This window comes from Narcine bancroftii, chromosome 2 (assembly GCF_036971445.1).
Source record: "Narcine bancroftii isolate sNarBan1 chromosome 2, sNarBan1.hap1, whole genome shotgun sequence".
Lineage (NCBI taxonomy): Eukaryota > Metazoa > Chordata > Chondrichthyes > Torpediniformes > Narcinidae > Narcine > Narcine bancroftii.
Window position 1 is genome coordinate 66,392,449 of NC_091470.1, and position 16,796 is coordinate 66,409,244.

Genomic DNA, 16,796 nt, shown 5'->3' on the forward strand with positions numbered 1-16,796 from the left:
CCATTCATAAAATTTATGTTTAGTTCGGTTCATTAAACATTCAAACCGATAAGTTTGTAATTCATTATATTTAAATTTTAAATTAGTTAACTGATTCTTTTGCGTTTCAGTAGTATTTTTTTGAAATTCTTTTTCAGTAACAGTTATCTTTTTCTCTAAATCTTCAATCTCTTTAATTCTCTCTTTCTTTACTTTAGAAGCATAACTAATAATTTGACCTTTCATTGCATCCCATAAAACAAAATGACTAGAAACAGAATTACTATTATTACTAATAAAAACCTCAATTTGTTGTTTTAAATAACTAATAAATTCCGGTTTTTGCAGTAACATAGTGTTGAATCTCCATCTTGGAGCTCTCTGAACATCCTGTAAACTCTGATATTCTAATAATAATAATGAATGATCCAAAACCAGTCTTGCCTTATAATCCACAGATGTAACCCTATCCTGCAAATGTGTTGAAATTAAAAAATAGTTAATTCTAGAAAAAGAATTATGCCGTGACGAATAAAAAGAAAAATCTTTCTCTGTAGGATTAAATCTTCGCCAAATATCAACTAAATTCAAATCTGACATCATATTAGTTACTTGAACTGCCATCTTCGATTTCTTAACTACTCTTGGATACTTGTCCAATAAAGGCTCCAATACCACATTCAAATCTCCCCCAATCATCACATTAGAATTTGATTGTCCAAGTAATAAAGACATATCGACAACAAAAGCTGTATCCTCAACATTCGGAGCATAAATATCAAGCAAAGTCCAAGCTTCGTTAAAAATTGTACAGTTCAATTTTAATAATCTCCCACCATTTTTCTCTTCATTTTGTAACTGAAATGGTAAATTCTTGTGCACCAAAATTGCCACTCCTTTTGCTTTTGAATTAAATGAAGAATAAAAAACTTGTCCAACCCATTCACGTTTGAGTTTCAAATGTTCCTTATCTGTCAAATGAGTTTCCTGTAAAAAAGCCACATCAACTTTAAATTTTTTTAAGTAAGCAAGTACTTTCTTACGCTTAATGGGATTATTTAAACCCTGGACATTAAAAGAAGCAAACTTCAATTTAGACATTCCTTACAGCAACTCAACACAAGAAAAAAAAGAAAAGAAAGAAAACCCTCTTATTCCCTCTTAAAACTACAATCAAAAACAAATAAAAAAGAAAAAAAAATTTTTTTTAAGAAAAAAGTAGTAAAAAAAAACTTCACTCCTTAACCCAAAAATTAAGAAAAAAAAACAGGCAGGAGGTAACTACTACCTCCTCCTGTTTAAACCGCACAATGCGGTAACTCCCACAAAATACTGGGTGTGAGATAACTCACACGTAGCTGACGACTTCTGGAAAATAGTGCCCACCCAGTTCCCTCTCCCAACTCCCATTTCATATTAAACTATCATCAATGACTAAGATCTTCCAAAAAAAATTTTTTTAAAAAGATGTATTATTTTTTAAAATCAATTTTATCACTTCGACCACCATTGTTTCCATTTCTTCTTGGAATTTGATTCCCATCTTGTATCTCCACTCTCTTAGAGACCGAGGAGGACTACGTCATTCTTGAAATTGCGTGATCAGTAAAGATTGAGCAAAGTCCATAGCTTCTTTAGGATTGTCAAAAAACTTTGGCTGATATCCTTCCTGAAAAATCTTCAATACCGCAGGGTACCTAAAAGTTGCCTTGTATCCTTTTTTCCACAACAACTCTTTCACAGAATTAAATTCACGTCGTTGAAGCATAATTTCTTGACTCAAATCCGGATTTTAAAAAAACACGGTTATTCTGGACCATCAAAGGAGATCTATTTTGCTGAGTGTTTCTAATAGCCACACGTAAAATTGTCTCTCTATCACAATAATTTAAACAACGGACCAGAACAGGTCTCGGATTCTGTCCTGAAAAAGGTTTCCTTCTTAAAGCTCTGTGAGCACGTTCCAATATTAAACCTTCAGGAAACTTATCTTGCCCTAACACTCGTGGAATCCATTCGGTAAAAAATTTTCTTGGATCTGGCCCTTCTAAACCTTCTGGCAAACCAACAATTTTTACATTGTTCCATCTAGATTGGTTCTCCAAATAATCAACTTTTTTTGCTAGATTTTTATTCTGAATCTGCAATGTTTCAATTGTTTTGTTTACATCTTGCAGTTGATCTTGTATATCAACTAAACCTTGATCACACATATCAAGTCTTTCAGTGGTTTCAAGTTTAAATGCTCCATAGTCAGCCATCTGTTGAGTATTGATATTCACCAATTCATTAAGCTTAGAATGGACGTGGGTTATAGAGCTACCTAACTGTTTCATTGAAGAATACATCTTAAATTCAAGATTCTTAACAATCATATCAGCAAAAGTAGATTCAGACATAGAAGGATCCTGCTGTTTCTGAGAAACCAAAGAGTCTTCTGTCCCTTCCCTTGGTTTAGCAGCCTTTCTTGCAGTATGACTCCGTGTAGAAACTCCTGCCACAGCCCCCTTAGCAACATCAGGAGGCTGATAGTTAGGGTTATCCTTATCCTTAAGCCATACTTCATCAAAAGCCTCCATTATATCCATACCTGGGGAAAATGTCATGACTGGTGGTGCATTTCGCAGCGCCACCACTATATCAATCGGAGGTCGGCTCTTTAACTCTCCAGCTGGCGGCGCCCCAGCTGATTCAGCTGTCAAAGTCTTGGTGACAGCGCTCACAGCGGTTGTTGTTTGAAATACACGCACCCGGCCAGCCCTTTGTTCTAAAGGCTGCCAAGTGCCATCTTTAGAGAGCTCTACCGGTACAGAGTGTTTGTTTTTTAAACAAATATACCATTAGGCATTAATTCAACATCTCTTACTATTTTTAAACTTTTTAAAGAATTTTAACAGGCACTTAGAAACAAAACAATAAATCAGAGTCAGGAGAGGACTGGAAGGTACGTCTGTTCCTTACGTCATCTTGCCACGCCCCCCCATATCTCCCTCTCCTGAAGTATTTTCCAATAGTGTTGCTCAAACCTCAAGGGTTTCCTTATTGGCTATTTTTTTTTCCATAATATATTTATTGAGCATTGAAACTACTTTGTACACATTATTCAGATGTACATTGGGCTCCTCTTTTCATCATAGCCATGAAACCAAATGCCATTTATCCAACAGGCTGCACATTCTTGTAAGCATAAAATTGGTGGATGGCAAGTTACTAAAAAATTGATTTAAAAACAGAAAAACCTCAGATATGTGCCAGGCTCCACCCCGCCCCCCCCCCCCCCACCCCAACCCTCCCCACACTCTGGCAACTTTGTGACCTATTACCTATTGTACTGGTAATAGGTAATATAACCAGTACATTACCAAAATTGGGGTCTCTCTTACCTGAAGGTCGCCTTATCCTCCAAAATATTCTATTTTTTAAAGTTACCATATAGTTATCCTAAACCAATTGATGCTTTGTCTTTATGAAATGGAAAGCTTACTAAATATGGAGCTTAATACACAATTAAAAATAAAATCATTCAGAATTGACAATTTTCTTTTTAAATTTCATTTTTAAAATTTGTACAGGATTGTTTATTCAAATCAAGCCTGGAGAGTAAAACTCCACATCAGCTATTCTCAATCTTTTGAGATTATCAGTATATTACCAATTGAACTGGTATAACCATCTCACAGTTAGTCTTTTGCTCCATAAGCACTTATTCAGAGAAAAAAAATCAAACAAAGGGTTGCCATTTGTGGAAAAAATTTCCGGTGGACCCTCTTAATGTACATTTGATTTTCTCCAGTTTAATAAAGAAACTGATATCCTTAACCCAATGTGTAATAGAATGAGCCCAGTCAGACATCCAGTGTAACAAGATTAGATGCTGGCTAATAGGGATGTAAATTCTATTGCGTCTTTAAGCAGGGAATTTTGGGGAGATGGAGATTCCAAATATTGCAGGTGTCAGTTAGGGTTGAAAACTTACTTTAAATAATTTGGATACTGTGCTGAAGACTCCACTCCAGATCGCTTGTATTTTGGGGACTGATAAAACATGTGACTTAGGTGGCAAGAAGAGCCATTACACATATTGCATTTGTCCTCTATTTCAGGATAAATGGGTGACAGTCTCGATTTTAAAAAAGTGAGCCCTGTGCAGCACCGTGAACTGAATGAGTCCCAAGTGAGTGCAGGGGGTGGTAGAATGAGTTATCTCAATAACTTTTTCCCACTTTCTCCTCAATTTCCATTTCTTGCTCCCATTCTGTCTTTATTTTGGAAAATGAGAGACCTTTAATTGACAGAAGACATCATTTTTGAAATTGTCTCTTTCACTCCTGGATGAGCCGATATTAGATCTTCCCATGGTTATTTGGCACAATAGCTATTGTAACCAGCAGCTGTTTACTGCTTATAGACACAGACAAAATGAATCAAGAAGGCCACCAACCTGAAATGTTAACTATTTCTCTCTTCAAGTACAGTGACTGACCTATTGGTATGTTTTTGTTTTTCTTTAGCATTCTACAAAATTAGCTGCAGTTTAGACCATGTTTCAAATTGGATATTTTCAAATATATATTACTATGGACACATTTATGTGGCAAACTAGTTTTGCAAAAAAAAATTCCTAAAAACATTCAGTTTCCTTCATAAGTTTCCCGTTTCACATTAACCACTCATTTTACAATATATCGATACTACAAATTATAGGCACAAACTTGCAAAGCCAAATTAAATTGATGGAGATCTATTACCACTGAAATGCTTCCAACTCTTCAGTGTACTCATTCAAAGTGGAGAAAGCAGGCATAGAATAATATACATCCTTCATCTTTAAGGGACAAATTATGGTCAGCTGATACAAGGCTGTTAGCCCATTAAATATTGCAGTGTACAATTTATTTTCTGACATTTTGGTGCAAGGACCATATGGCTAGGGATACTCTTATTTCAACAGAACATTAATTTGTGTTCAGCATACAAAATTGTTCACTTTTATACAGCAAAAAATAATTATGTATTCACAGTAAACTCTAATTTATCCAGTAACTGCAACAGAACTGTTCAACTAACAAAAATATCTAAAAATAAGCAATTTTACAATTTTTTTAAACAAAAAACTGAATTTGAATGTGGTGAATCAGATTTTGATGAAAGTTTGTTCATGTGCTGCCTCCCATCACCCTGCCCTCAAATACCTCACATAGTTGGTTCAAGTGCGTTCGTAAACTGAACTACAACTTTCCTCATCTATCTGCAATGTCAGACAAGAATACTCCCACCACAGACAAAGAATAATTGTTCTAACTTTAAAGCAGAAAATGGAAATGGGAAAAAAACGAAAATCAACAATCTTATGAAAAAAAATCAACATTGGTTTCTCAACAATTTATTATATTGCACAGTCCTAACCTTGAGTTCATCACCTCTTTGTAATTAAAGGAAATAGTTAAGGAATTTATTGAACATTTATACTTAGAACACAAGGCACAAAAAATTGCAGATGCTGGAATCTGGAGTGAAAAACAACCTGCTGGAAGAACTCAACAGGTTGAGCAGCATCTGTGGGGGAGGGAAGGAATTGTTGACATTTCAGGTCATGTACACAAAAGAGTATGATTCTTCAACATAGCACCAAGAATGCACCACACTGCAAGATGTACATTAAATGACATCCTGAAGCAATGATCTTTCTGACATCAAAGAGAATAAAGGTCCCAAGGTGCTAAAGAATGCGATTCCCCCAAGAGTCTCGCCAATATTTATTCTTCAATAGCAAAGGTGAGTTTGGTGTTCATTTTTCTCATTGCCCTGCAAATATTTCACTAGTATATTGAAATATGAACATTTGCCCATTGATTACAAGTTTGAACATTGTTAAACAAATAAAAATTATTTAAAATAAAAATGCCATAAATGAATCTTCACTAAGGTGCAAGCTTCTTTTAAAATATTATAGACTAGAATTTCCTGATAACCACAACTATTTTCCTATCCACTTGATCTTGAACTCATTTGCCTACAGTAACTTTCTTCACGAAGCAGATTCTGAAGTAACCAGTAAAGTACTGTGCAGCAGCAAGTAAATAGCACAAGGTGGTGGAGGGCAATTATAAACCAGACCCTTAGGCTTAACTGGCTCTCAAATCAATTAAATGATTGTCAATGTCTTTTACATTCATAAAAGTTATAAACTATTACATTTAATCAATTATATATTGAAAAACCATTCAAGAAATCTGACAAAAGTGGGTCATAGATTTATCATGTAATTGCAGAAAGTTGTCACTATTGACAAACTCCACAAGATGCCCACTGTGGAATCCAGTCAAGAAATGTGAGGCTACACAATAGCATAATTCCGTTGCTTCACAGCCCCAATAACCCTTACTTGATGGTGATTTCCAGTGCTTTCTGGAGTCTAAATATTCTCCGTTGTCTGGATTTCCTCCAGATGTTTGACTTTCTACAGGTACAAGTAGGCGAGTTTGCAAATGTAAATTACTTGTATGGTAGGGGAATGAGAGGTTAATAATAGAAAATAGATTCCAGGGAAACAAGTTTAAGAGCTGCATAGTTACATTAGGCCAAATGTAACCTCTTATGTTGTAAGGAAATCCAAAATCCCTGATGAATGTCTCAGAAATTTTTGAAGTTGAATCTTAGTGCACTTTTGCAAAGGAGTACTTGGCTTCCTATTAGGAATATAGAGATGAATATAGTCAGACACACAAGAACCTGTTGCTTCCAGAGAGGGAAAATTGGAAGTAGTAACGACTGCTATTGTAAGCACCATAAACAAGTTCTCAATTTCAGAAGGTGCAAGTAAAACACAGCTCTGTACCATTTAAAGATACTTAGCATCCTCATTATGTACCCACTAACAAAAAGAAGCTGCGGTTGGCAAAGGTTTGGAATGCATAACACCTTTAGTATAAATCTCAATTTGCGGAATTATAAAGAAAAAAATGATCATTCAAAAGCAGAACTAGTTGATGAAGTGTGCAAACTTGATTTTTTTTTAAGCAAGAAATAGAATTCCAGAGCAGGGAACTCTGGTTGCTGAATATACACAGGCAATTATTGGGATCCAGAGGTGGCGGTCGGAAGACTTCATGCAACAGCTGTAATGTTGGAGGCATTACAGAAAAATAGAGGGACAATGTTATGAAGCGAGTTAAACAGAAGAGCAAATATATTACAATTCAGACACAAGAGGCCCTAGAAACAATGCAATTCAGTGAGTGGAGCAATAAAGGCACAAGAGCTACATTTATTAGAAAAAGTAATTGATTGCTAAGGGTATGGGGATAGGAAGAAAACCCTATTGCTGGGAGCCAAAGAAAAATGCCTTAATCTCTGTAACTAACTCCCTATTTTAACTATTAAAGCTACTTTGAAAACTTAACATTTCATTAGCCAAGTTCAAATCTCACCAATGCATTTTCTTCTGTATTTGGAATCCACTGCTAACATAGCTATGTATCCTCTCCTGAACATCTTCTTGTGCATGTCTAACTTGCAGACAATGGCACCCACACACTCAATTCCAACCATAGCCTGCAGAAACAAAAACAAAATAATTTTCTAAATAACTGTACAATACAGTACAAAATAAAAAAAAAAACATCAGCTTATTGATCAATTATTCCACATCAATTGAGATAAAATAAAATCATTACTTTGTAATTCTACGATTATAAAACGGACCTTGCAATTTCAAAAGATCTGTTCTCGGTAAGGTTAATCACTTAAGTAAATTATATAGAACACAAAAGGCAACAAAAAATATAGAATTTACTACACCTGAAGATAAACACAACAGCATAAAGTGCTACTATTTATCAAATAGATAATTTTCTTTGTAATCTTCCATTCAATCTATATTGCCACTTTTGACCTTACTAGCACATTTCAAGCCACTGAAATAGATTATAAACACAAAGGTTGAGGGGAACGTTTGTTTTTTTTAAAAAAAGATTCTGTAGTATGATTCCTTCAACATGAAACAACAATAGGGTTGACAGATGTATCAAGGAGGGTGCAATGCAGCTAAAAGAAACCACATCAAGATGGGATACAAATAAGACTCAACTCCACCAAATGTTATATTGAGGAACTCCCCTATGAGTGAATCAATGTTGGAGAGATGGCAGTGTTCATGGGCAATATGCAGGCTACATTTTGTGAAAAAAAATATAATCAAAGGGTAACAACCAACATGCAAAGATAAGTGATGGGAGCAGGAACTGATTCCACAAATAAGAAAATGTGCCAGAGCTTAATGTACATAAATCTGTGCACCAATTTGGATCCCAAATTAGCTCAGATGCCAAGATAAAGAACTATTTTTGGAAGCGGGTTGGGCAAGTAGATTTTAGAATGAGTCAGACAGGCTGGCAGAAGTAATATCCCACGTAGACACTAATATATTCACAGAATTGATGCAGGGGTCATACATGGGAACACGAGTTTGGAAGAAAGCTTGAAATAAAACCAAAACCTCTAAGTTGATTTCCTTAAGATACCTACCAGGCCCAGTCAACAAATCAATAAGGCAAAGACTGGCCACTAAGCATGTGGTTCAAACAGTGATGAAGGAAGGCAGGATTCAGGACTGATGTTGGAGAAACATTTCTAAAGGGGACACAAATGTATGAGAGAAACAGACATCAACCTGAAGAACATGAACAAAAATGCAATCTTAAATTTAGGAACACAGCAGATGGATGGAAAAGTTTTAAAAGGATATGGGAATGATACATAAATAACAGCAAAAGCTAAAAAAATTTTATTTGAGAATAGAATCTAACGATTTTTCACGGGTAAACAGATGCTGTGTCTACAGATTAACTAAGAAGTTGAAAGAAAAGAACAATTGGCTGATTATAAACAATAATCTAAGCAACATATTTAACAAGTCTACAACAGGCATTCATTTGAGAGGTAAACAAGATGGCAGCTTCAACAAAGTGTTCTCCCAGTCTGCTGCAACAGCAAGTACCAATCACTTCAATTCTGCACTCCATTGCCTCACTGACCTTCTGTCCATGACCTCGTATACTGACAAGTTAAGGCCATTCATAAATTGGAAGAACAATGCCTTGTATTCCATCTCCGCAGTCTCCCACCAGATGGTATCAATAACCATCAATTCCCTCTCTGAACTCTCCCTTATCACTCTGAATTTGACTGAACAAAATTCTAAAATCTCTCTCACCTGGAGCCCTCTACTCAAAGTCAGGTCCAAATACTGTATGCACAGGAGATGCATGTGATTCAAACAGGGCATTCAATGCTTTTTCTTCCGTTGATTCCATAGTTTTTGAGAAAAAGCCCCCATAACAGAAAGAGCAGGATTCGACTCTAACCATTTATAGAATTTTCTGCACTGGAAACTGCCATTCAGCTCCACGTTTTTTTTTGTCACCACTCTTTGAAATTTCCAACAACTTTCATCTTTTCACAAATCCTTGAACTTTTTAATTTAAGCATACATCCTTTGAATGTCACAAAAAACTTTGTATGAATAGTGCAATCTAAAAGATTGAAATACTTTCCAGAGTCCTACCTTGAAATTAATTAAATAGATTTGAAAGTTAAAAACTATTCTTGGTAATGGTCATCCCACAACTATTGAAAATAAAACTCTCCTGCTCCATTAATATCCATTTTCAAAAAAAAATCTGGTAACTTTACAAGGTCTAGTCTTGCATTATAACACCCATAATAAAATGGTCCACTGCCCTCCAAGATGATGCCACAATCAATGAGTTCCTCCAGCAAAGTGTTTTTTTGCTCTAGAATCCTGAATCGAGACTAATCTAATAATACAAAACTCTAACAACCAAATAAGACAACCAGTTTGATCACCTAGCATCAGCCTTGCATATTGTATCTGAAAGGTTGACTTGGCAACAAAGCTTTCATATTATGAACACTTGGGAACATCACAAAATTGGGAATATCATATAACCACATAACCATTTACGGAGCGGAAACAGGCCACGTTGGCCTTTCAAGTCCGCACCGGTTCACTGATTTTGTGCGCCCTCTTCAGGCATTGGTCCCGGTAGATCTTCATTCAATTCAGCTAATTTTTTTTTAAACCTCAAAGTAAGCCAATATCTTGTCCCAGACTACATCAAAGAAAATTACCTTGTGCAGTAGGTATATGGATAAACAAAAATAATTATAGATAAATAAATAGTAGTCTCCGAGGGTTTATATGACTGTTCAGCAGTCTCACTGACAGAGGGAAAAAGCTGTTTTTCAGCCTGGCTCAGATACTCCTGTATCTCTTTCTCAACAGGAGTAGCTGGAAGATGCTGCGGGTGGGGTGATAGGGGTCTGCAACAATTTTGCAAACACTCCCCAATGGTTGGGGGGGGTGGAGAAGAAAAGAGACCCCAATGATCCTCTCTGCTGCTCTTATGGTCCTGTGGATTGACCTCTGATCAGATGTTCTACAACAGTGGTTCTCAACACCGCCCCCCCCCCCCCTTCCCATCTCACATACTACCATACTACCTTAAGTAATCCCTAAATAACCAGAGAGCACCCATGGCGTCCTATATCCTATAGAATGCCATAGGCGCTTGTATGTAGTCAGGGATTACTTAAGATGGATCCAAATTTTTTTTTTGGGGGGGCGGTGAAAGAGAAGGTTGAGAACCATTCCTCTACAGCAAATATACCACACTGTGATGCAGCCGGCCAGAATTACTGGTTAGTAGCCTTGCCTGCCTCATTCTTCTCAGAAAGTGCAGTGCTGTTGCGCCTTCCTGACAAGTGAGATGTTGTGCGTTCAGGAAACATTACTTGTTAAGTGGAATCAGAGGAACTTAATGTGCAGTGGAGGGTAGGCAGCCCTAATCCTCCTGAAGTCCACATCATCTCCTTTGTCTTGTTCATTATGAGACAAAAGTTCTTATTCTCACACCATTTCATGAAATTTTCCTCCTCTTCTCTGTGGTGAGACTCATTGTTACCAATGAGGCCAACTACTGACGTGTCATCTGCAAACTGGATGACTGATGGAACTGGATCTAGAGTTGCAGTCACGAGTCAGAAGCATGAATAGGAGCGGTCTGAGCACACAGCCAAGAGGTGCCTGATGGTGCTCTACAATCTGCTCCCAACAAGAACAGACTGAAGTCCAGAATCCACTTGTAGATGGGTACTGAGTCCCAGTGAGAACAGCTTCTCCACCAGCCTCTGGGGAATGATTGTATTAAACAGCAAGCCAAAGTCAATGAACTGCAGCCTGGCATATGAGGTATCACTCTCCAGGTGAGTCAGGAGAGTGGAGGGATAAGGCTATAGCAACATCAGTGGAACTGTTCCATCTGTAGGCAAATTAAAATGGGTCCTGTTTCTCTGGGAGGTATGCCTTGATGTGTTCTATCCCCAGATGCTCAAAGCATTTCATAATGGTGAAGGTTAGTGCCAATGTGCAATAGTCATTGAGGTCTAATACTGTTGTCCTCTTTGATATTGGGATGATGATAGTGGTCTTTAACTCTGCACGAGCATTGGACTGCTGCAGTGATGTTTTGATATCTGTAAGGACAGCCATTAGTTGGACAGTGCAGTCCTTCAGTAGCTGACCAGGTACCATATCTGGCCTCGCTGCCTTGTGTGGGTATACCTTGGATAGAGTTCTCCTCACTGCAGCTGCAGCTATTCAGGGGGCAATTTCACCAGGGGGGACATTAGCTCTCTTGAGCATCAGCCTATTCTCCTTGTCAAACCACGCAAAAATGTTCAGTGTGTCCGAAAGGGAGGCGTCACTCTGAATACAAATATTTTATTTCTAAAATTGAGTAGTCTTTACAACAAATACCTTTTTTTGATTGAAATATACATTCATTTGATTCTGCTACTCATAGAATTGGTAGTTGCTACTAAATACTGGATTAATTTATCTACCTTTCTGTTTCAGAGTTTTATTTGTTACATTTGAAAACATTCTCTTCACAATGAAGATGAAGTTTCTGGAACATCACTATCATGGTTAATCATTTTTCTGACTAAAACTGTCTGTCATCTCTCTCTACATTAAATATTTTTACTGCTATCCTTTACAGAAGAATCTTTATATCCATTCAAAAATTGAAAGGGTTTTTATTTTTAATATTCATGTTATCTTCAACAAACTAGAATTGAAAAAAAATTAAAATGATTAGGTAGAGCTCTGAACTTTAAACAATTTTTATTTCATCTCAATGACCAGGGTTTCAATCCAAGCCTAATTTATGGGATTCAAGTTTCTTCTGAAACACCAAGGAACTTGCTATTTTAACTCTGCTTCTAATATATACAACTCCATAGAATAGCAATTTTACTCAAAGGGTATTCTAATTTATATTTTTTTAAATAAATACCAATCCATTCCTCTTACAAGGCAGGGCACAAAACATGTCGGAAACAAAAGGGAGTGGTCAAAATTTCATCGTAAAAGCAATGAAACTATAAAACACCTGCAAGTTACACTATCATATTGAAACATATTGGAGATTATGACATTGAATCCTGGCCCCACTTTTGGCATGAATTTTACTTCTAAAGGAACATGCCTGCAGACTTCAATTTATTAAATTTTAGGTGCAAATTTAGGAGACTCCAAAACAAACTTCTGAACCCCCACTCAAATTATTCACTGAAAAAATCCTGCTAAGTATTACATTAAATTGTGGGAGAAATGGGTAAAGAATTTCTGGACTGTGGCAGAGTGACTTAAGTGAAGGGAGATAATATGGATAGTGAAACAGGTCTGTCGATAGTTAAGGGTGGGAAAATGCTTCAGCCAAACTATTCCCTGATGAAGTATTTAAATAATATTGGACCATTTCTTATGGCGTGATTCACAGGTAATTTCCAAACTACTGAATTCCCTTTGCATTTTCCTAGCGATGGATCCTCCAATGTTTGGAGGTGAAATTTACACCTGCTCTTTAAAATGTGTTCTTTTCATTCCCTAATCCGTCCTTGCAGTATATTGTACCGACTTAGAAACCAACTGTGCAATGTTAAAGGATTGATCAAAGCAAGTTATTTTAAGATTCAGTTATGAGCCATACGTGGCTCTGTTTGTGGCAAGTTGCTACCTATATAGTGTGTGTGGAGATGCTGCATCACTGAATAATTGGCATCTCTGAACTTTCACATTTGTTTGAGAAAATGCTGAGGTGGGTTCAGAGAATTGGGTACATTTAATTACACTTTACCTTAATTTCATCTCTGACTATCAGTGTGTCTTTTACAATATGCTTGAATTAAAAATGGTTGAAGTAATTTAAAAGTGGGTTTGGAAAGGCAAGGACAATAATTGGTTTGCAAGATGTTAGCAGATGAAACCACACACAGCAGGAAATAGAGAAATGGAAAACACATTTCTCAAGCTCAGTGATTCAAACCAGGGCCTAAAGAAATCACTGCTTGGCATTATATCCTTGTGCTATTTTACTCCAAGATACACTTTGATTTCCATTGTTCATACGTTCACTCAGCTTCCCTTAAAATTATCTATTTGCTTTCCTTTGCAATTCCTTTTGGATTTATTAATGCAGATTTAGCTTGATTCTCAAGTGGAAACTGTTTGTTCATGTGATCTTATGGTCTTTGATCTGAAACGTGAACAGATCTTTCTCTCAGCTGCAGCATAGCTAACCAAGTTCTTCAAGCATCTGTATCTATGTTCACCCTGCCAAACATTTTAACAATGAAGCTTTAGATTTTTCAACCTCACCCCCATTTTGCTGGTAAGATTTTGGTGAAGCTATGATGTACTATCCTTCCACAATCTACCCCCCTCACCACAAGGCTACTGCATACCACTTATGACACTTAATCTTTTGCAGTCCTCTTGTGCAGTCTGTCTATCTAACCCTTGTTTGGTTTACTCACATTGCTTCTTTTGTTGATGTGCATTTCCACCTCCAGATTCTTCCTATCATTTACCATAAAAATATGCTCCTTGAAAAATGATAATGCCTCTTGTAAAAATGAATGCTCTCACAATTACATTGGCCTGGGTTTTCTGATTAGAATCATGTTCCTAAATTCATTGCTTACTACAAAAAAAAAATCTGCAGCTAGCTGGAAAAATGGCCATTTCCCCTTTAGGAACACTAAAAGAAAAATCCAAACCATTTATATTTCAAATATTTATTAAATCATGTTTAAAAGCATTTACATGCATTTGAAAAAACTAGCAAAAACAATTCCTTTAGAGTTACATGGAGAGAGACAACACAAAAGGGTCTAACCAGCTGCATGTTTTTCTGGGTAATTATTTAAGGCAGTCAAGCTTCAGTTGTACAAAACTTTTGTTAGACTTGGAATATTGCATGTAAATCTAATCACCCCATCACAGGAAGGATATGGAAGGGTACAGAAGACTATGAGCTACAAGGAGAGGTTGGACAAACGTGTGTTTTCTTTGGAATCTAAGCAAAGTCCTGAAAGAAGTTTATAAAATTATGAGCAGCAAACAAGGTAAAAAACACAAAATACTCAACCTTTGTACACTGGCAAAGTAGTTTTTTTGGAACTTCAGGGCACAGTAATATTTGAAAAAAGAGGACTGCATTTTGGTTTAGTATGTCAGGTCAGGACTTTTGCATCATTAATTCATTAGCATAAGAATATAATGGGAAACACCAACTTCTACAGGCTCTGGCTTTGAATCACTGGAAGCAAGAAATTCTAAGCTTTAAAGCAAGCCACCTTCCACAGAAGAATAATAGAAACTCAAAAGAAAACTGATGTACACAATTTTTAAGATATAATCGTTCACACAGAACTTCATGTAGTATAGGCAACAATGACAGCAGTAAATATATCACCAGTTGTTGGCAATGTGGGCTTTTCAGTCAAAACCGTAAAGCATATTTATCGAACCAAAGCTTAAATTGATGGCATAATAATAGTGAAATTTCATTCAGTAAATCTTTGGTGCTAGATCACTCTTTACCCCGAGTTTGAAGTTTTGTGCAGATAGAGTGTTAGGGTAAAATGAAATAATCAGTCAAAATGTATAATTGTAATGTTGGTTGTTGATCAGAAATGTTGCTTTTACCTGGTTCAATACTTTCAGGACTTGAGTTTTAGTTCAATCCAAACCATATTAGTCAAACTGATGCAAGAAATTTGTATCCAAGCTGCCTACAAGCACTTGATCTTTGACTTACTGCCAAATCCCATTTCTTTACTCAAAAAGGTCCAAGAGTTAAACATTGCTCTATCTGAATATCATCTAAATCTCTTAGCATTATATGGAAAAAAAATTGAGAGAAAGCTCACCATCACTTCATCATCACTTCCCTCAATGGTTAAATCGAGGAATTAATGAGAGAAACTAGGTACAAATTTCATACTTTAACTGCTCATTGCACAAAACCCCGACTTTCCCTCATTCATCTCAATTTTTATTTCAACACTGATCTTCATAGATAGAAGACTACAACACAGTAGAGGACAAGTCACCTCTCATCCTTCTTTGCTCCAAAGAGAAAAGTCCTAGCTCTGCTAAACTTGCCTAATAAGACTTATTTTCTAAACAAGGCAACATCCTAGTAAATCTCCTCTGCATCCTCTCTATAGATTCCATCTTCCTATAATGAGTCCAGAACTGAATGCAATATTTTAAGTATGGTCTCAGAGATTTGTCTAGTTGCAGCATGACCTCTCAATTCCTGAACTCAATCCCCAGGTTTACCCTGCATTCCATGTCTTCTTAACTCTCCTATCCACCTGCGCAGGTCGTTTTGTTCTTCAACACCGTTAAGCATCCAACCATTAATCCTGTACTCTGCTTTCAGGTTTGACCTTCCAAATGCCAGATTGAACTCAATTTCTCCAGAAACTTGAAATACAAGGCTTGGAAGAGACTAATTACACCAATAACTACAACAGCAAATACTAGAAACTGAGGTAACCTTAGTCACATTTGTACTTTATTACAACGGGCTCAACATTAACAGTCAAAAGTTACGAAAGAACCTTATGACATCATGGTTAGCCAGGAAATGATGCAAAGTATGCAACAATCTTAGTCAAAAAATGAAGAACACAAAGACCAAAATGAAGGAAGCGATATATGTACATAATACATTGATTATAGAAATGTTATGTCCAGAAATAACTACGGTACAGACAATAGAATGTGCATTTTTACACTGACTTTACAGAACAAATTTCTAACTTAAAATGAAACAAGTAAACAAGTCAATTCCTGAATTATTAATGAACCAAAGACACTGCCTTACTTTGACTTTTTATGCACTATTTTTATTGTTGTAAGGTGCTTTATATGAATGTTTGCTCTGTGATGCGGCTGCAAAACAACAAATTTTGTGACTTGTTCACTACAATAAATTCTGATTCTGAAGTCACATTAAGCTCAATAAAACTTTGCTTAGGCCACAACCGGAACTTGCAATTCCAGACACCACATTAGGAGGTATGTCAAGGCTTTGAAGAGTAAACAGAATAGGTTCACCAGGATGTTGCCTTGATTAGAGAGCAATAGCTATAAGGGTTATATAAACTTTGGATTGTTTTCTCTAGAGTATGATAGATTGAGAGATGACCTGACAGAAGTGTATTAAATTACACGAGTCCCAGATTAGGTGGTCAATCTTTTATCCAAGGTGGAAATATCAAATACAAGAGGGCACAGTTTTAAAGTGAGTGGGGAATGTTTCAAAGGAGATCTGCAAGAACAGACATTTTTTTTTTTAAAAACTAAGTTCTGCCAGGGGAGGTAGTGGAAGCAGAAATTATACAACAGCAATTTGTAAGTGGAATTTAGAGGCACA

General features: G+C 36.4%; 2 protein-coding genes across 3 annotated transcripts in view; one reads left to right on the plus strand and one right to left on the minus strand.

The window, feature by feature from the left end:
• LOC138753666 (factor associated with metabolism and energy-like) overlaps positions 1 to 16,334 on the plus strand; it is a 70,919-nt gene extending 54,585 nt beyond the window's left edge. For both annotated transcript variants that reach the window (XM_069916922.1, XM_069916925.1), the window contains one exon: positions 15,798 to 16,334. In XM_069916922.1, the coding sequence (XP_069773023.1) occupies positions 15,798 to 15,846 (49 nt within the window). In that variant the 3' untranslated portion in view covers positions 15,847 to 16,334. The remainder of the gene's footprint in view (positions 1 to 15,797) is intronic.
• naa30 (N-alpha-acetyltransferase 30, NatC catalytic subunit) overlaps positions 1 to 16,796 on the minus strand; it is a 33,334-nt gene that overhangs the window by 8,580 nt on the left and 7,958 nt on the right. The window contains exon 2 of the mRNA XM_069916919.1: positions 7,410 to 7,533. Coding sequence (XP_069773020.1) covers positions 7,410 to 7,533 — 124 coding nt within the window. The remainder of the gene's footprint in view (positions 1 to 7,409; positions 7,534 to 16,796) is intronic.